This window comes from Uloborus diversus, chromosome 1 (genome assembly GCF_026930045.1).
Source record: "Uloborus diversus isolate 005 chromosome 1, Udiv.v.3.1, whole genome shotgun sequence".
Lineage (NCBI taxonomy): Eukaryota > Metazoa > Arthropoda > Arachnida > Araneae > Uloboridae > Uloborus > Uloborus diversus.
In genome coordinates this window covers 154,431,698-154,453,614 of record NC_072731.1, presented here as the reverse complement: position 1 = coordinate 154,453,614, position 21,917 = coordinate 154,431,698, and the positions used below count along the sequence as shown (strand labels likewise).

Sequence of the window (21,917 nt, the reverse complement as noted above, 5' to 3'; positions counted from 1 at the left end):
AAAAAAAGTTCTTGTATTTCAAAAAATAAATACCTCCTTGTAGAAATTAATACTCCAAGTTTCCATCAGCAAAACAGAAACATACAACATAATGTTAATAAATATAATAAGTCATGCATTTTCATAAAGTTTGGGACTTGTCTATAAAAGTACTTACTAGTTCAGCTGTGTGATTTTTAATTCTCATATAGGACTTAGCACAATCATTTAATTTAGATAATAAGGTTACACTAAATCATTTCATTTAGTTCTTTCCAAATCAGTAAAACTTGGAACATATCCAAATGAATACAAATTCTCAAATTATCATTATATTTCGTTTTATAGCATTTAATTTTTATTCCAATTGAATATGCAGATGGAATAATTCCTAAAATAATTCACATTCCACATTCAGTCAATCACACAGTTACTAATATGAAATGATTATGTAGTTTAAGTATACAGTAATGTCTGCTTTTAGTGAATTTATGGATATAAGAATAGCTTCAGTACCCCTTTATATTTTATTCTGTATTTTATTTAACTTTATATAACAAAATTATGACTATAACGAATTTTTGTCAGATCTGTTTGATTTTGCTATAACAAATGTGACTGTATATCAAAGCAAAAATTAAGACAAAATTACGGCTGACTAAAAATTAAAATTAAGGTTGAAGTAAAAAAATTCTTAAATAATGCAATCTTTCACCAATAAATGAAATCACAATAGACGCTTGTGAAAAAATTAGATGATAGCAGTTCCACAATGGTAAAAACTCCTATGAAACAATTTATGCAATTTTTAATGACTTACATTCTGAATGTTTATAATTGCTCGTAATATCTTCCCTTTCAAACTTTCCTATAGCTTTGGTGCTAATACACTGACCAATTCTAAAAGAGAAAAAATGATTTGTCAGAGAAAAATAAGAACATTAACTAGTTTTAAAAATATTTTGTTTAAAAAATTCAAATGTTATTTATTCACAGGGTTCACTGATATAAATCAATCGATATATATCGTGATATATATCACGATATATATCCGATATTTATTCTCAAAATATCATGATATTTTGATATTTTCGATATTTATTTTCCTAACTATGGTATTTTCAATATAAAAATTATATTAATCATAGTAATATTGCTCATTTATTATTAAAAATAACCAAAAAAGTTATGTACTATAGTTTTATGATGTATTAATACATCATTAATATAACAAAATATAATATTCATAAAATTATTAGTATTGTAACAATTTTCATTCATATTAAAAGTACCTAATTAAATATGAAACATTTGTTGGAAAAAAAGAAAATGTCTTATGACTGATCCTGACTGTTGCATATTGTTTTTTTTTCTGAATCATGTAACAGTGTAAAAGTAGCTAACAAAAGACAAATGAGTAGAACAGATAATGCTAAATTAACTCTATTAAAATTCACAAAAATGTAAAATGAAATATTAGAGATGAATGATGAAAGAAATCTTAATTTTAAATCTACATTATAATAATAATTAAAGAGTGATTTGAGGATGCATTTGCTATTTTGAAGACATTAGTTTGTGTTGATTGAAAATATCGGATATATATCGAAATATCCGATATGTATCACACACAAAATATCGAATATTTTCAAACCCTGGTTATTCATACATGAATAAAAACAGTATCTTATTCAATGTATTAATAGCACACTTCACAATGAAATTAAGAAAAATCAATGTTTTAAAATTAAAACAAAAGTTCTGACTTAGAACTCTTGACTAAGAAAAATATTCAGGCCAAAATTTTGACTTTGAGGCAACAAATGAGAATACTTTAAGTCATACAAAAGACACATAAAAACTAATTTTCTTTCTCTCCTGCAAAACTTTGCTAGTACCTCAAAAAAAAAAAAAAAAAAAAAAAAAAAAAAAAAAAAAAAAAAAAAAAAAACTAATTAAGTTTTCACAATAAAGATCAGTTTATCTCCATGAAAGATTTAGAAAAACAGTCCTACAATTGGCAACATATGAACACATTTTCTTCATGGGTTGTGCCACCCGTACTATGCTCCTCTTTTTAATCAGCTATTGTACTGGTTGTGATAATTAATTTCAGAAAAGCTTAATCTTTGTGGGTGCTTTTAAAATTATTTTAGAAAAAGCACACAGGACAGAAACAGAAAATATTTGTTGAGTTTTTATATTAAGATATTACAATTTAAAATTTTCATTTCAATTATTCATAGGTTATTTTTTTAAACATTTCAAGCTGTTTAGTTCATGAAGGTGAGGGGGCATATCTGCAACCCATCAACACTGCAGTAGGGGGGCAGGGGGTACTCATTTATGCACACAAATGCAACAGGCGCAGGCAGGAGAGGGTTCTGTTACAGGAGGCGAAAATCACTGGGCCAGCCATTCCTGAGAAGGTAGGAGAAACCAAACTTCATCGATCAGAGGTTTCAACTCCTTCCCCTGCAAAAACTGCTGCATATTAAAGTGGTCAACCACAGTCCTAAGCTCAAGCAGTGCATATGTTTAAGATGGCCGTTGTGAGAGAAACTTTCCCGTCGGAGAGGTTATCTCTCGATGACATTGAACATATTCAGCTTGTCTTTCTAAGGAGGACAGACCTGATTCTCTCTGAGGATCACATGCCAGAAGTGCAATAGGCTTCTTAACAAAATTAGTATTAGGAAGGCTTTTGGTCTTCTTACTAAACTTTACACCTTAAAGCAGCACCTTGCTATAATGGGTCTCAGTAGTGATTAGTGATGTTCCGGATATCCGTATCCGTATCCGCGGATATCCGAGGGAAAATAAAGATCTGTATCCGTATCCGTAACCTTTAGTTTTTTGACAGATCTTAAACGGATCATTTCCATTCTAAAAATTTTTAAATATTTGAATAAAACTCTTAAATTCCGTTTAAATTAGGTTTTATTCCCTATTTAAATTATAAGGTATCATTTCAGAAGGCAATTTGTATCCCCCCCCCCCCCCCCCCGTTGCAAAAGGAAGGAGAAATAAGTTTTTAAAGGTGTGTATCAATGTGTCTTTTTGTGGCATCGTAGCTCCTAAACAGATTAACCGATTTTGATAATTCATTTTTAATTCAAAAGGTGTCTTGATCGAAAGCGTTCTTAGCTTGGCCTCGTTTTTGTAGAACTTTAATTACTGGAGATATTAATTAAAAACCGACTTAACGTATTTACAATTATTGTAGAAAAAATTTATCCGTATGTTAAAAATGTTGGCCCTAATTGAAAAAGCGAAGTTTTCTGAGTTTGATATTTGTTTGAAACTTCCAACTTATATACAGTAGGAGCTATAATCTTGTAAAGTAAATTATAAATGCAATTCTAAGCCTTTATATGCGTGATTGGTAGCAATTTCATAGTCGGAAGATAAGGAGAAAAAGCTCAATTATTTAAAGTTTTTACCTCCTGTCAGTTCATATTTGTTAACAAATGTGTTCTGACCCGCGAAATTCATCTTAATATGAGGTCGGCTCTCTGGGGCATGTTTTGTTTTTTTAATTTTTAGTTTAATATTGGTTTTTGTTATTGATTTGGGGTTTCTGTTATTCTTCCTTTTTATTTTTCTCGGCATCCTTCAAAAAAGGTGAGACTAAATTCTCTATTTACTGTTTGTAAAGGTGTTCCCGGCTCTGTATTTCGTTGGTCAGAGTAAGTTCGGTGGAATGGGTCAGCGCTGCATTTATGCTGAAAATAAAATGCGAAAAATTATTTCTAGCCTGTCCAGTAGCAGGTTTACACTCTTGCCTCTGTAACCTACATCTACCGAGTAAGCTAGAAATAATTTTCACATACCATCTAAGCATTAATGCAGCGCTGGTCCATTCCTTCCAACTCTGCCTCAATTTTAACAGAGATTTCTTTAAAGAGTAAATCATAGTCTTGATTATATTTTTTCCACAGTTGACATTTTTTGAAGAAACTACCATTATTCTGACCGGAATACTTTCCGTAACAAATTTTACACTTGAATAGTTGAATTGGGAAAAAAAAATTTGAGATCTATATCCGTATCCGCGGATCTTGACACTAATGATTCGGATCCGTATCCGTATCCGCGGATCGCCTTTTTTAACGATCCGGCGCATCACTAGTAGTGATTCAATTTGCAGAGATTACCTCTTTAAGGAGGAAACTATTACTCACACCCTGTGTGATTGTGAAGTGTTTTCTGCCTATAGGTTTGAACACCTTGGTCATCATTTGCTTAAACAATGCAAGATTCATGATATTCCTATTAGGTGTTTGCTGAATTCTGCTTCAGCTACTGGTCTGTTTTTAGACTTCTGCTTGGGGACTAGCACACTAGACCTCTGGTCGCAGTGTTTGGTTCGGTTGAGCCTCCCTTTCATTCATTCCATTCATTAGCTCATGAAAAAAAAACTTACTCTTCTGTCGACTTTTTAACAAGCTTTAGTGGTTGATTTGGCCCATGGTACACCCAATATACTTTATCTGCATTGACTTCAGCAAATAAAAATGTTGTGTCAAAAGCTTTTTTCACTTCGCCTCTTTTTATGGCAGCTACACTTGATGGACCACATCTATATAATCCTAAAAACAGAATCCAATACTAGAAAAAATACAGAAAGTAATATAAAAAGCAGTAGCCATAATCGTACAAACAAAACCAACTACCAGGTACAAACTAAAAAAATGCATTTTCATAAGACTTTTAAGTTACCATCAGATTCTTCTTGAGGAGTTGCATCTACAGCTTGCCAGCCTCCATAATCTCCAGGTTCTAAATCTGGTCTTTGCATCCAAGTCTCATTCCATACATGAAAATTCCTGTTGTAAAAACAGATACACATATGAAAATATTCTACCGGACCAAAACTTTTTAAAATAACATTCAATAAATATCTATTTTGCTTACCAGACTGAATCAATGTTCATTTTATCAACAGGTTTCCCATGGCAATCAAAGAAACGATCAATAGTAAGACTATTGTGTGTGTCATGGGCTGAAGAAAAATTAGTTACAGGACGACACGGAATACCAAGAGCTCTGCAGACTAAAATAATGCAGATATATATAAAATAAGAATGAGGCAAACTATATATATATATATATATATATATATATATATATATATATATATATATATATATATATATATATATATATATATATATATATATATATATATATATATATATATATACTGCTCGACATTGAAAATGCAACACCAAGAAGGAGTGGTCAGAAAGTGATGAAACTTGGAAAAAAGACAGAGACAGCAAGGAATAATAAATGATCTTAATTTCAAAATAATAGGCAGAATACAGAGCGAGAACGGAGTCGGCTCAGTAGGATGTAGGGCCACTGCGAACAGCGATACACAGAGAAACACGTCTAGGCATAGAGTCAATAAGGGTGCGGATGGTGTCGGAAGGGATGGTGGGTATCAGCTGCAATTTGACATACGGACCAACCTCCCTTCTCAGTCCGATCACCATACCCCTCGTAAAATCGTCTATCTGCTGGAAGTGCCCTCGTTGACGGCGGCCTGGCATTCTCTCGTGTTACACGTATCCTTCAAGACAAAAACAAATTTCTTTGATAATTCTCCAGTCAGAAAAAAAACGACGAATATTGCCCATTCTACAAGTTTCTTCCCTTATATCTTACTTCAAGTGTGTTGGAGAGCTGCGCATTTCACATCATTTACATAACTCAGTGATGTACGTCCACTCTAAAATGTGCATAAATTTCTGAACACTCCTTCTTAGTGTTGCATTTTCAATGTCGAGCAGTGTATATACATTCAGATATTATTACTCAGCTGCTTATAGAAGCAAATATAACTTGAACAATTTAAAAGGTTTAGATCTAATGTTAAAAAGGAAAAAAATAAAAATATCTACATAGAAGAATGAATCATGCGGCAGTTTATAATCAAGCACTTTATAATTACGTAAAAAAAATATATCTATGCTATTAAAACCTGCATGTGTCTGTGTGTGTGTGTCTGTAACCCTATCTCCTTTGGACAGTGAATGTCTATCAGGTCAAGACTGTTAAGACTAGACATACAGGGAAAATGTTTCAGCCCAATCTCACCCTTTTAAACCTTGAGGCCAGAGATAAGGAATCGGACACCCAGGAGTAAAAGCATAAAAATCATCAACTGTCAACCCACCGCAAGTGGCACATGGGGAGTTGGTGAGCGAAACGAGCAGGGGGCCGAGCCCCCATTCCTACAATAAATATTGGCATGAATACAAAACATACACAGATTTGAAAACATCTTTAGAAAAATTCTGAATATCTTGATATGTGTATTTCAAATTCCCAAAGCACAAGTTTTAACTTTTTTTTTTTTTTTTTTTGCATACATTGTACATGATGGCTTTATATCACAAGCAAAATGGAATAAATGCAAATTTTCTATGCCTCAGTAAAAATTTGCAGGAAATGCAAAACAGAATGTGAGAAATAAAGGATTCAGAACAATAGCCACACATCTAATTGATCCTTTAATTTCCTTTGAACAAACTGTCAAATTCAAACTTTTTTTCTATTTTTTAAATAAGTGAAATAGAAGCTAGAAAGTAAACTTATTACTCAGGTGTTTTAACATATTAACTAGTCAGAAGAAAAAATCATAATCACTTCTGAACTGATGAAATATTTAATAAATTTTTCTTCCTTCTGAATTTCTTTATGAGTGTGTTTTATAAATTTATAAAAATTGTACTTCAATAGCAGCATATTTTAAAAACCACTATATTGTCAAAATTATAATTCAACCTAAATAAAATCAAAGTACAACTTAATACGAATACTACAAGTTATGCCACTACAACTGAAAATAGTCAAACAAAAAAGCTGAAAAAATTTACTTGTTGTAAAAACTCCAGAAAAAACCCAGCACTGTCCATACTTAATAGGCTTTTTATTTTTAAAATATTTTTGAAGAATCATCTGACTTCCTCCCCAACACGTTGGTGATTTTCCTCCCTTATATTTTCCAGACCAATTTCCTACAAGCACTCCATTGTCATCTCTGCAATTGAGCTAAAAAGATACATACTGTTTAAAATACTGCAAAATACTATTATTTATATTTGTTTTAGTACAAAAGGCATAAAATTTACACATAATAAATTGATTTTTATAATAAACTGGATATAATCACAAAAAAAAATTAATTGTGAGTATTCTTTTAAATACAGTAGAACTCCAATGATCCAAATCAATTGAGACCAGACCTTATTCAGATAATCAAAATTCGGATTATTGGATTTTCTCTTAAAAAAGGGTCTTTTTCATTTAAGTACTGCCTGTATGTTTAAAATAGAAGAAAAAAAGGACCTATTTTTTAAGAAAAATAATTTCAATCAATTAAATGAAAGGCAACCTTTTTACATATTAAGCCTACTTACAAGTGCTGCACATTAGAACATAACAATAGAAAAGGCCTATGAGACACTGACTCGAAAAACAATAAAACAAACAAACAGAATCATTTTTCTGCAAAGCACAGAAAGCTTTCATCTTAATTTTTTTTCATGAACTTCTCTAAAAGCGATTAGGAAGTTCTACTGTACTATAAAACTATTCTGCCGGAAATTTAGCGTCACAATGTTGGGTTGATGGATTTCAGCCCCCAACTATTTTGAGAACCAATTACATTCTTATCTTTTTTCCCTTTCTTCTTCCATCCTTATATATTATTTCTGTAGCCTGTTTTTGGTTTCTACGCCAGATTTTCCTCAATTCTTGATCGATTTCTTTGATTTACACCTTATTTTAAAGCTTATCGTGCTGGCTACTGACGAAAAATAGACCCACGGTCTAAAAATTGTTTTTTTCAGCCAAAAAACCTGTTTTTAAAGAACCAGAATGAGGTTTTCGGTTAAACTTATAACTTTAACTTGCACTATGACCGACAGAGCTGAATAGCTTGATCGGCAGAGCATTCTCCTCTCAACCAGGAGAATGAGTGTTCGGGCCCACGTCCGGACGATCTGCATCAAAAAATTAGAGAAATATCGCGCTTTGCATGAACACGTAATTAAGTGAATAACAAATGTGAGGGAACAGAATAAATGAGAAGGAAACGCTCCTTGCTGTTATGAAAACTTGATGTGACTTTGTGCTAAATTACTTCTGAATTGTACGTTTTTTTTTTTTTTTTAAGCTTTGTCTCTGGTAAAAAAATTAAAGCATAATGTAAGCGAAAATATAAGTAACAGGTTTAAGATTTCAGACTACAATAGAGTTGTTTTCTGTTCAAAAAAAAATAATAAATCGTATATTGAAACATATATTCTTCTAATGAGTTTTTGACTCTTCGTACAAATAAAAAATTTACTACCTCAATTTGAAGGGTAAAATATATATTTTTTCTTCTTTTTACAAAAAAAAAAAAAAAAAAGCTTATCACATGTTTACTACATTCGAAAAGCTATGCTTAAAATAGAGCATAGTTCAATTTATTTTGTATTTTAACCATGCTGTTAAATGATGAACACGTGCTGCCATCTAAGTCATAACGGTTCAAGCAGCCTGCGGTAACGAATTGTAAAAATTTTCAAAAATAAAAACATTTCTCTTCAATATCTTATCTTATATATTATTCCCTTCTCACTTTAAAACTTATCAGGCTGACTAATGAAGAAAAATTGACTTACGGTCGAAAAATCAAGTTTTCGAAAACGCCCCTTGCTGTTTGAAAACCTTGATGCAGCCTGTAGTTATTATGCTTTTTTTTTTTTTTTGCAAAGTTCTAATGCAGTTTTCTTAATTTTTTACGTCGCTTTCGGCAAAAACAAAAAGCCTGTGTGTGTGTGTTCATATTTTAATAAAGCTTAAAAGCACTGGAATTAGTTGTTTGGTTAAAATGATAAGTTTTTTCGGTAGAGCGATCGCCTATAAACTATCTGAACTTCGAGCAAGCTTGAGCTCTCCGACATAATATCAAATTTATATTAGTATTACGCATTACATGTACTCATAACATACACACGTAATAAAATAAATGCAGTGGGAATGCTACTTGGTGTTTCGACTCCTTTATGCAGGCTACAGTTATCATTCAGATAAGTTGACTGTTAATTGAAGGGTGTTCTTCCTTTTTTTAAGCTCTGACTACATCCAGATCACTCAGCATAATATAAGCATAAAAAAGTATTAGATTTACCTAGAAAGGAAATCCTTTTTGTGCAGAAAAACATTTTCATTTTATGCTGAAATGTAGATGTTTCTAATAGCAGTGTTCAACCTTTTGTACAAATAAAAAAATACTACGCCAAATTAAAACTACAAGTTTCACCCAGTAAACCTTTAACTTTTTATTCGCGCAAATATGATATAAAGCATTAAAATTATTATCAACTTCATTAGCAAGAAATCATCTTCTACTCCTCTGCTTTCTGCTGAAAAAAAAAAAACATTTTGTCTACGTTCGAAAAATTACACGTAAAAAACGAACTCAGTTCAACTGGTTTTGGTTTTGAATTTTAAGTGTTCGATTAAAAGAGAAACATGTGCGGGCATTTAAGCCGTAACGGTTAAAGCAATCTTCTATGTGAAACAGTTCAATATTCAAAGATAAAAACACTTATTTTCAATCTAAATTATTACTTCTCTAGAATGCTTATTTCAATCGCTACGTGCGATCTTCGTTATTCTTTAATCAAATTCCATGCTTTACGAATAATTTTAAATCGTATCATGCTGGTTAATGAGAAAATATAGAAGCATGATCTTATTATTATTATTATTTTTTTTTTTTTTTTGGCAAAAAGCTTTTTTGCTGTTTTTTACTACGCATTCCTTCAATGAATAGCTTTCGAAAAGGAAGGCACAATTGCTAGGTTTGTTAGGGTGTCAGGCTGTTAATCAGAATGGCGCCAATTCGAATCCGTGCCAATAAATATCTCTTTAATGTTTCTTTTTTTCCCTGTCAGATGCTCACATGGGCAGGACTATATTTGCCACAACCTGTTTTTTCACATGCACAATTATTGCTTTTTCACGAGTCACTACTCAGCCACTTTTAATGATATTTATGTTTGCATTGAAAATATGTACGACCAAAAGGTGAGCGATGATCAAATTATCACAACGTTGTATTTAACGAGGTTTTGTGACTGATGTCTTTAAATTACATGCTTCTCTTCTGCGCTCACTTTTTTTCTGTTCTTCTTCATAATGTTCTTCTTTTGAAATTTTTAAAGAGCGAAATGCCTTATGAAACGATTCGAAGCACAGTGCGGAGTTCCGCACGGGTCGACTAGTTGTTAACTATTTCAAATTCCATGTAGAACGTTATTGTATTTTTACACCACATTGAAGAACTATACAATGACTAATTATTAACACAATGTAGTTAAAACTGTAGAGCAAAACAATTGTAGCTGAATCTGAAATGACTGTAAAATACATGATTCAGACTAACTGTAAAATACATATTCATAAAAAAATAGAGGACCAGCCCAGCAGTAGAAAACTGGTAATTGGTTCTTCCCTTTCCCTCAGTTAACAAGACATTTAAATATCTAAAGTGTGATTTTGTTCATGGAAAGTTATTTCAAATTATTCGTTTCGTAAGTAAAACATTTACTATCAGTTCAATATTTTACTAAAAACCTCAAAAGAATTTTGGAAACCACTCTTTTCCCTTTCAGATATTGAAAATTTATTATAAGGCAGTTGTTTCCAATATATAAGGGGAGCTTCTCTGGAAAAGGAATAGAAGTATAGTAAGTGGAGCATGCAGCAGTTACCGAAATCTTTTAAACAAAAAAAAGAAAAGTCAAATCTATGCCAGAAAATAAAAAACAGCGAAAACCTCATCACAATGTTGTTCGAGTTAGATACAAATAAAAAAGAGAGAACCAGCAACATGCTGTGGGACCAGCCAGGCTGGTCTTAATAAATTTATCAATCCCCCAATGAAGTTCAAGAGCCCTTTTGAAACTATTCACCAACCCATTGAAAGTAATAGCAGCTTCGGGAAAACTATTCCAGGGATTACAACCCTGTTGAAGTAGTAATTGTTCCTGATTTCAAGACTAGTTTCGGATTTGAAAAGCTTAAAACAAAAACGCCTGGTTTTTCTATCTGTGCAGAAATTTAGCCCATAAACGTCCTCCTTTGACTGCCCATTGCATTAGTATTGTATTTCGATTTTGTTACATTTAAAACTACATCTATCTTTCAGTAAGCCTGCATGATTTGTTAAATGTAGTAAAACTATCAATACACATTTTATAACTAAATATGTTTTGGTGCATAAAAACTATTTCACACAAAATACAATATTATTTTTCTAACCCATTAAATTTATTGTAACATCAGGACAGCATTTATAAATCAGGTTAGTACAAAAATTGAAGAAGTGCAGTACAAATGTATGACAAAAATGAGGCACAAGTATAAAAGGTTTGGAAATCTTTGTTCTATTCATAATGAGACTTTGCAATTAAGTTTTCATAATTATTACTTTTTAAAAGAACAGTGACAACTTTAAAAATACTTCATAGGTTTTATTAATTTATTTCAATGCAAGTTTTAAGCATTAGAAATATTTAGCTAAAAATCAGCATTAAGAGTTTATCATAGCTAAAACAATTTTAGTTTTGAAAAACACTAAATGTTTCCTGTTTGGACTGTCAAATACTTACAACAGCTGATATATGGCGGACAACCTGTATGGCATCTGCACGTGCAACGACACCTAAATGCCCAACATTTGCTAGCAGATACAAACAGCAATCTAAAATGTTTTCTTCAAACTGAAAGGAGAGTAAAGAAAATATTTATAAAAATTTAACTGGCCAATAAAAGGGGTTTTAAAAATATAAATAAAAAATTTCAGTTATTAATTTACTCACAACATATTATAAAGCAGAAACCATGACACCAAAACATAATTTAAACCCAAACTATTATCCAAAATCCTGCAATTTTCAATTTTAGACGAATTTAAAAATTTATAATGTTTCACTTATACTTAACACTGAAAAAGGATTAACAAACAACACTTGAAAAATTTTAATAAAATTTCGAAAACAACAATATTTAAAAAAACTATCTTGGCATGGTGTCTCAACAAAAAAAAAGACACTTTTCATATATATTGTTTGATTGACTGGCGGGCTTGTGATGCTCTCTACCTTTCTGTCAGCTCAACACAAACATGTAAAAATTATCAATAAGGTACCCATTTCATTTTTGAATTCGAGAAAAGATACTATTTGAGAATGTATACAACTAGAATATAACTGATGCCACACATAAATCAAAAACAATAAATACATTTGGCTCTCTGTTTAACAAATTTCAAGGGATCACAAAAAATCGTCCTTAAGTAGAAATTGTCCCGAAAATAGAACGCTTTTAACACTATAGTGGACCACCTGGGACCGTGAAAAACCATCTTTAAATAGAGAAAGTCGTTAAATAGAGCGTCCTTAAACAGAGAGCCTACTGTATATTTTTCCATAGATAATATCATTATAACCCATTTAACATACAAATTATTATTTTTTGCACTGAGCGTACTATGTTTTTCTTTTCTTTCTTTTTTTTTTCATAATTGATTTACTTACAATTATTTATATGTTTCAAAAGTTACTCAGGCATGATACCATAACTAGAGTTTTATAACGAGTTGACAACAATGAGAAATCACAAAAATATACTTTATTTAGTAAATTTATTTACACTAATAAATTTGAGTTGTATAACTAAAATATATATTAGTAGTACAAAAATACACTTGGAAATTGGGAAACCCAACACAAACTTCAATGAGACAATTTGCCATGTGAGTGCTCAAGGGTTCAACACAAATTGTAAGGCAAAATAAAAAAAGTAGGAAAAATTTAATAAGGAATAATTACTTACTTGGCCATAATTCCAAACACAAGGACGAAGACAATTATGGCTTCCTCTCCACACCAAACCGCTATCAGCTAAAATATATTCACTTCGTTTCTCTTCATCATCCATAAAAACTAAGTCATCTGAAGTAGAGAGAAAATTAATGCATTAATTAACTTACCAAGTGGTGTACTCTTTATACTACTCAATGATATATAAAGCTACAAATTAATGGCTATTCCAGACAGTGGTGTTCCCATAGGGTATACTCTATATACGCCGTATACTCTCAAACATTTTTTAGATGTATAGCCTATACCTTCACGCTTCATAAATTTTCATATTATGACATACTATGTGTATGATCAAATACACAAATTGTGCGTAGTGGATTACTGGGAGTATACCCTCAGAAAAATTGATAGGAACATGATTCCAGACTGATGAGTCCAAAACAAGAGAGAAAGTACAGTTTTTGTATGCAATAACTGATGTTTAGAGTTTGCTAAAGGTGTAAATGTGGTGTATTTTCCATTGATGCAATTTGAAATGCGAGTGTTAACTCTTAAATCAATGAAATGTTGTAATTCGTTGAAGGTTAATAAAAGCTTTTATTTAAACATATTCTGATCTAAGAAAATTAAACTGAATCCAACTGTAGTGTGTACTCCAGATACAAGAAACTGATACAAAGTGCATAAATAGTTTGTTTGTTTTTTTGAGATTACTTGTTATAGTATGGATTTTGGATATAAATTGGATTTTTTTTTTTAATTTTTGAAATTTCAAAGCAAAATTCAAATAAAACGGTTAAGAATAGAAATACAAATAGAACTGGTTAGCAACTGGAACAGTAGGATGATTCAAAAATACATGTAAAAAAAAAAGTTCCTCCTAGATAACAGGACACCCTTCAATATTTTTATATTTGTGGATAGTAATATACTGGAAGAATTTTAGCTTCTTATTTCAACTTAAAGAGGGTACTCAACCCCCTCCTCCAAACTTCATTAGTAGGAGGAGGGGGTTTGAAAAAATACATTGAACTGAAAAGACAATACTACATATTATAATATACACTAGTAAAATGCATATACATAGCAATAAAATAATTATATACAAAAAACAGCTGGGGAAAACTAAATGTTTCTAAATGTGTAGCATTTTCTATGCTACGGCCAATGTTAAATTAAGGGGTCATTGAGCCCTGTCTTAAAATTTGAGTAAGAAGCTAAAACTTTTACAGCATAATACTATTAGTAAGTCTAAAAAAAAGGGGGGGGGGGTTCCTGTACTCTAGCTGAAAAAAGTTTTTTTGAACCACCCTATAAAAACATGAGTGACAGTGGACTTAAGTAAAATTTTCTGAAACTATGAGTAAGCCTGTATTCCCAAATTAAGCACAAATTGAATGGAACAAAATGTCAGAAACTTAGATTAATATTTGTACCTTTTTAAAGTCCAAAAAAAAAATCTACAGCTTTTAGTTTTGAAAAAAAAAAGAAAGCTTCAAAAGAGGTAAAACTTTCTTTCTTACCTCTTATAAGTGTTAATAAATATCTCTTACTGCAACAAAAATTTAGGAATTTCAGAGAAAAATTGGGAAACGTTTTTTGAGAAATAAAAGATATCAAAAGAAGGAAAATTAAGTAAACATATCTCAAAAATGATCAGACATATACAATTTTCATACAAGTAAAAACAAGGTTTAGTTTTTGTGATTGCAATTGTTTTACTGTACATTTTTTTTTTTTTTTTTTGAAAGTCTAATCCCTAAAAAATTTGTTTTGGGGAGAACTTTGATGTTTTGATTAAAATTTGGAAGATATTCCTTCATTAGGGAGTTCTGGAAGCTATGCAAAAGGGATTTTTGTAACCTACAAAAACAAGTATGAAATTTCCACTACAAGTTTGTGCATTATAATATTGTTAACAACACAAAAGTAACTTCAGCCAATTCCATGTGCTTTGCCACATAACGCCAGTGCTTATGCTGTAATGGTACGCTCCATTAAAGGTACAAACTAGAGCTAGGGGATGTAAGAATTTCTACATTACGATGCATCCCAACCTTACATTGCAATGCATCATAATGTAGCGCCACCAAAAAAATTGTCAAAAAAAAAAAAAAAATACAGCGTTGAAAGAGCACGATAACAATAATCATTACAGACATGTCTTTTGAGATTACAATGAACCTATTTTTTAATGCAAAAAGATGTGAGCTTATGGAAGCAATCTCTCCTTGTGCATTTAAAAAAGGGTTCCTTGAAACACAAAAATTTGTGTATGCAATCTTTGTTGCTATTTTGCACTTAAAGCATTGTTTTTTGAATTGAATGATTTTAAGATTAACTTGGTTCATCAATATAACTTCCATTAAGAGCTTAAAAATTTGTATTTTCTGCCAGTATTGGGAAAAGTGAAGGTCTTAGTTTGCTTATGATCTTCCACACAGACTCCCAGAATTTCAATTTTTGGTTTGGGGGAACTCTTAGTTTGCCAAATGATCCTTTGAATTTTACTGAATGATCTAATACGAGCATGAACACAAACATGCATCTTATGAGAAGAGACATTAAACATCATTATTTTTAAAAAAAGGCAATTTCTCAATAGTCTCCAAATTTACTGAATCGTCACAAAAAAATTGTCGAATAAGGACATTTTTGGTAGGTCAGTGACCTCTCATCGGGGCGCCTCTGCCTTCACCATTGTTTTGACAGAATTAAGAGATTAAAACGACAATAATCATGGACGGGTGTCTGTACATCCGTGCTTGGATTTGTAGTTGGTGCGGTATCAATGCATCTTTTAGAACTGAATTTCCCCAACTGTGGTCCGCAGTGCTATCCAGCTAAAACGTTAAATATAATTGAGATTGAAGGACGTGTAACGATATTTTAATTCAAAAAGAAAGCACAATTATGAGGAATAAAAAAGTTCTTGCGTAAGTATATGCAGGACGTAGCACCCCCCCCCCCTCCCTCGGAAGTGAACACACTACAAACATTAATTACTTTAGTGTTCATGACAAAGTTCATATTGTTACAAAACTATTTTTTCGTAAAATGCAAACGATGAGGCACATTTTTATAGTTGGGATATTATACTTCAAATAAAATGTTTGCTCCAAACTTTTTAAGACTAAATTTTTTAGTCAACATTCAAAATTTCAAGCGAAGGCTGCTTAAGCAGGCAGCATTGTGAAGGCTACGCAGATCTTGAGGATCGGAAGCAGATCGGAGGTCTGAAGTTTGGAAACCTCCGGTTAAGAGAAAAGTCCTAAACTGGTTTAATGATGTGGGATTCACACCGTTTTTGTTTTTGTTTTTTTGCAATGTATCGATGCATCATCCAGCTCTAGTACATACACCATTTGGTTTAGCAACTTGTTTGCTTTCTAGGTTGGCTGAGATTGAAAAATTGCTTAAGCAATTAACAATTACAAGTATATGGCAACATTATAAAGGGTTCGTACTAAATTTCAGAAATAAAATGAAGGAGTTTTGGAGGAGTTCTGAAGGAGGAAAATGAGATTTTGAAGAAGTACTTTTGGGCAGGAGTACTTAAATAATCTCAGACTTTTTTACAACATATTTGATCCTCTTCCCCCTTTGTCACACTTCACCTTATTTCTCCTTTTGTCAAATGTCATATTTTTCATAAAAATGTTGTTATAATAACTGAGAGATGTCACTTTTTGTCACTCTTGCTCTTCCCCTTGTCACAATTTCATGAACCCATCTCCCCCTTTAAGGTATGACATCACACATAGATGATCTTTTTAGAATGTCAAAACTGCGATTTACGAAGTAATTGTTTTCTTTAACAAAATCACTTAATATAGTACATCCAATTAAGTATTTTTAAATATTTAAATAATAATTAGACAAACTGACTTTTGCTGTTGAGAGTGTGGTGGGGGGAAAAACAATAATCAAAACTTGAAAAGCTTTTGAAATGTCTTAGTCATCTAATATTTTCACCTTCAACTTTTAATTAAATTATCAATTTGTAAATCACATCTTTATAAAAAAATAAAATAAACATACAAAATTATTACATTAAAATCGCCCTTATACCTTCGACCTTGTGACGATGTGATGAAGCTTAGTTGTCATTTGAAATAATTTAAATTACTGTCACAGAGGAAGATTATGTAGTCTTGAACTAAAAAAGAAGGAGTTTTGAAGGAGTTATAACCAAAATGAAGGAGTCTGAAGGGCCCTTCAAAAAAAAATCCTAAATGAAGGAGTATTGGAGGAGTTTTGAAGGGCCGTACGAATCCTGATAATTTAGAAATTGAAGTTGTTAAATGTCAAAATTTTTTGTCACAATCAATCATGAAATTTAAGTTTGCAATAGAGATAAAGAAATTAAATTGGCCAAAATAAAAAAATTCCCAAAGTCACCTTTAACGAAAAACACCATTGTAATTTTTAAAACTTCAATTTTTTAGAAGTACAATTAGTAATTTGGAAATCATTAAAGAAGTTATTTTATGAACCATCATAAAATGTATGGCAAAATCAAAATAAACTTACTTTCACACCATGGATTGAATAGGATAATTATTGGCTCTTTCACCTTATATCGAAAATCAGCAGCATTTGTAACATCTTTGAACTTTGAATCAATTTCCAACATCCATTCTCCAATAATAGCATTTTCTGCTGGGATAATCTTTGAAAAAGAATATACACATTTTTTATTTTTTAATAACACAACTAGTTTTAATCATTTCAATGCATTGAGAATACACATAAAATGATTATCAAATAAATTTAACAGAGTTTTCAATATGTTTTTGTTTTTGATATTTTGTCACTTCACCACAAATATGCACCGGTGCTTGAAGTTACGGCAGGATTTCAAATAATGATTTGAAAAAGTAAGTCCACTATAATACCGCACACCGTGGCATTAGGGCATTTTGCATTTAATAGAGACCCCCCCTCCCCATCTTTAGGAGGGTTTTACACTCTGCCCCTTTTAAGACAACATTCAATGCATCCATTTTTTTCCCCCATTGTGCCCTCCTTACCCTTTGAAGTTTAAAACAGTATTTAATTACAAAAGCAAATCTTCTTTCTTGAAAGGTTAAAAATCATGCTAGCCTGGCACTGAGACATCATTCCTTCATTTCCTTTATCCAAGAGAATGATTTGAGAATAGAATTAAGAAATTAAAATAAATTATCAAAAAATCACAAAACTTGGAAGAGTAATATTTACTCTACATTCTTAGTAAAACTTATACATTTTAGCATAATATTTACTGTTTTTTGAAACAAGGATCAGTTTTAAAATGAAAATTTTGTTACTACTATAGGTACTGATTTTGCCTATTAATAAGTTTCTGTTTGACCTGCTCAGTCACAAACATAATTTATTAAACTAAACATTATTATTTTTTTATGCAAGAAAATAATGATTATTAAAAAATACTTGTAGTTCATATGCATTTAATGCAGAAAAAAATGATAAGATAAAAACTTCCCAAGGTCGTTTGCAGCATAATAATTAAAATCCACCAATAAATTTTGAAAATTCATGGATTGAATTAGTTTTGATACTTAACGTCTGAATTAAGGTAGTCTTTCTGTTGAAAGTAAAATGTAAGTTTCCACCAGGCAGAAGTTATCATATTTTACGAATGTTTGAAAGAGGGGAGTGAGAAATATTCTTGTAAGTGTAAATTCATTTCTGAATATCAGATTCCATGGAAATGTTCACTGCATGACTCAAAATGAGAAAAAAATCCACATACTTCTGTTTAAAGCTTGCTTTATATGAAACAGTAGAATTTAAAAGTTGAAACAAATAGAATCTTATTTAACTTGCAAGTTTACACACAACAGAAAAACATTCCTTCATTGCTCTAAAAATAAGTATTACATGCTGGTCATGGCAGTCCAATACTGCCCTAATGAAACTTTAAAGTAGCTCAAACTATTATTGTAAAGAAAATTAACCACATGTGATTTCAATAACAAGAAAGAAAAAAAAAAAAAAGAAAAAAAAAAAGAATTGAAATTTTGAGGAAAAGCTTGCTGTTTTTGAGCACCATAGATAATTTGATTTCAAAAGCTCGCTCAGCCACAGGTACATTCTCATTGCATTTACTAACAGAGTTGCATGCACCTTTTTGATTCAAGAAATTACTTTGAACCTCGTTTCTATACTAATCAAATGTCAAAAGTAATTATCAGGGGGTGTTACAAACTAATATGTTTTAGCATCACACTATTCACTGCACTGTTTAAAAAAAGTATATTTGAAACACTACTTTTAAGCTACTAAAAACTGAAGCATTATGCTACAAACTAAGAAAAAAGGTAGCAACTAAAATAGTTTGGTTGCTTGTAGTGCGTTTCTCCTAAACACTGAGCATATGTAGCTTACAATACCAAATCTATCTTCAAAATAAAGAAAACTTTTTCCTTTTAGTTTTTCTCTTGAAAGTTCAGTTTTTACACACAGGGGGGAAAATACATGTCATAAAAGGCTTACTTCAATGCATAAATCTTTTTCATGTACAGATCTAATTTGAACTTTCCATATTGCAGGCAATTCTGATCCATCGTCTCCCAATACAATTGGTAAAAGTATTTCAGTATTTTGAGAATAAGATGGTGAAGATGCATCTGAAAAATATTCAATTTAAATAATAAAACTATAAACAGAAAATTTATTTGCATTTTGAATCAACATTTTGGTTAGTACCAACTAAAATTGTAACACCAGGCTGATATTTTAATTCAGTGCAAGGGTGGGCAGCCCGTCCCAGGCGGCACTTTGTTGGGAGCGGCAATAAGGCAGTAATTCCAATAAGAAAATCATGCTTTTGATCTATTACGGAGGCAAAATAAAAAAGTATGTTTCAGCAATTGCATTAATCAGTCACTGATTACAGTCGCACTCCCAAATTTTTTGAGCAGAATGATAAGAAATGGGTAAATTCAATTTTTGTAAATTGCATGTCAACCTTCAGTTTAAAAAAAATCTCCCTCTTTCTCAGTAATAGTTGACGAAACTCGACACATTTCCAGGCACAAGCAAGTGTTCTCCGTGGAGTTCATAGAGCACTTTCTGGCCTTTTCAGCACAGAAAAAACTAACGTAGAACCATGGTGAGCTTTAAAATTTTTCATTTTGTGTGTCCAGTGTAACAATCAGGCCCAGATCTATAAATTTCTGGCCCTTTCAACAAAATCTGTAGGGCCTCTCCCCAAAGGCCAGCAGTGTATATGTACAACGTTAATAAGCCTTAGTGCTAGTTTTTTTTCTCTTTCTCAATTTCTTAAGTCGTTGGGCCCCTTAAGGATGCGCCACACCCCTCACTGCGGGATCTATGGGAACGCAAATCCGGGCCTGGATCTGGAACGATGCTACAGACAATATGAGAGGCCTGTGCAAGCAAGTGGTGTGCATGATTTTCAAAAGAGAATTCCTTGGGACTTCACATTGATTGTTACGCTCATATTTTAAGTGTATGTTTATTTATTGAGTATGTATTGCTTTCTTCAAGTAGCAACATTCCAGCTACTCAACGCATAGCATTATTTCACAGAAACTTCTAAAAAATACATGCTATTTTTGAAAAAGAAATACCGCACATCAACAAATTCATTTTCTGTTCTTTAACTATGATTCGGAGTGACACAAGACGGTCTTCAATAGTTAAAACCATAAAGCATTTCTGGATAACTTCAAAGTAGTGATTTGACGCCTGCCAGAATTATTGCAAAACGATTCTTTCAATGGTGAGAATGCTGGTGCCCTCTAACATGAATGGCTTTGTTTAAATTTTATTTACTTTGTTTATATCATAGAAAGTTTTTGAACAATGCTTTACTCTATCAAAACATCTTCAACGTATTACCTTTCTTTTTAGACTAATCAAGCTTCAGTTCAGTCTACAATTTAAACTTTTAATGATTATAACTTGGATGTTTATTTCAACCAAGCGTGCAACTTTTCAAAAAAAAAATCTTACTCTGCGCAAATTTAAAAAAAAAATCAATTTAGATTATGTGACAGATATCTACATGATGATGAAAAGTCAAACATTGATTTAATATTTCGTATAAACTAATAGACTCTGTTTTTAATGGAATTAACCCAAGATTTGATGAATATTTTTCTACATTGTTTGCTCTATATTATCTGGATTGGATGTTGAAAACAAAAAATAAAATATTTCAATGAGTCAGGAAACATTGTTTTGTAGATAGAGACTAGATTATTCAATGATGAAAAATGAAGCCCCTCACAATTTTTAAAGTTGCCTGGGTGATTTTGCAGGGCAAGATCTAAAAAGTGTATTTTCATGCATAACTTTGTTGCCTCAAGTAGTTTTTTAACCATTTCAACCAGCTCAGCTAGTTGAACAAGATCATTTTTATGTCTCAAGAGGTTAGAGAATTATTTTCAAAGCACCATGGGTCAACAAATTTTATCTTTAGCTGTGTTGGCAAAAGGGCACTACCCTGGGCATTGTTGGATTAGTGCATGATTTCCTGTTCTTCTGAATTCCGAAAAGCATGCATTAAAAATTCACTAAAAGGTAAAAACTGTAGTATCAAGGTGTGTTATAAAGCAAATTAAAACTTTGTCATACATTTTAATTTATTTTATAAGTTATCATGTTTTTAAACATTATGTTTTGTTAATATTAGACCCGTTTTATGACCACTTCTTGTTAGTCAGTGTGTGTTTTGCACCCTATTGACTACTGAGGTAACTCATATTTAAGAAACTCGACCCCCCAAATGAATGCTAAAATGCCGCCCCTGCCTTCTCATGAATCAGTATGGTTTATCCAAATTCGGTAATATAGCTGTATCGAATTTAGGAAAGGGGAGGGGGTAAGCCGTGTCTGTGCCATCGGTGGCAACTTCTGAGTTTGTCAACATTAAGGGGGGTGCCCAAGCACGGATCTAGAAGGGAGTCATAGCCTCCTTTGATGACACGAAAGAGACCCTAAAATTGCTTTTCTAGATCTTTAAATTTGGAAGGGTAGGGTGCCGAACTCTTAAGCTCCTGCTTAATGTCA

At 31.7% G+C, this 21,917-nt stretch overlaps 1 protein-coding gene across 1 annotated transcript in view; it reads right to left on the bottom strand.

The window, feature by feature from the left end:
- The window catches only part of LOC129233011 (annulin-like), a 104,682-nt gene that overhangs the window by 12,114 nt on the left and 70,651 nt on the right, over positions 1-21,917 (bottom strand). Inside the window, exons 3-11 of the mRNA XM_054867094.1 lie at positions 19,374-19,507; positions 17,406-17,544; positions 12,883-13,001; positions 11,658-11,768; positions 6,867-7,041; positions 4,897-5,035; positions 4,702-4,808; positions 4,406-4,571; positions 800-879 (exon numbers count right to left, since the gene is read on the bottom strand). Of these exons, the coding sequence (XP_054723069.1) occupies positions 800-879; positions 4,406-4,571; positions 4,702-4,808; positions 4,897-5,035; positions 6,867-7,041; positions 11,658-11,768; positions 12,883-13,001; positions 17,406-17,544; positions 19,374-19,507 (1,170 nt within the window). The remainder of the gene's footprint in view (positions 1-799; positions 880-4,405; positions 4,572-4,701; positions 4,809-4,896; positions 5,036-6,866; positions 7,042-11,657; positions 11,769-12,882; positions 13,002-17,405; positions 17,545-19,373; positions 19,508-21,917) is intronic.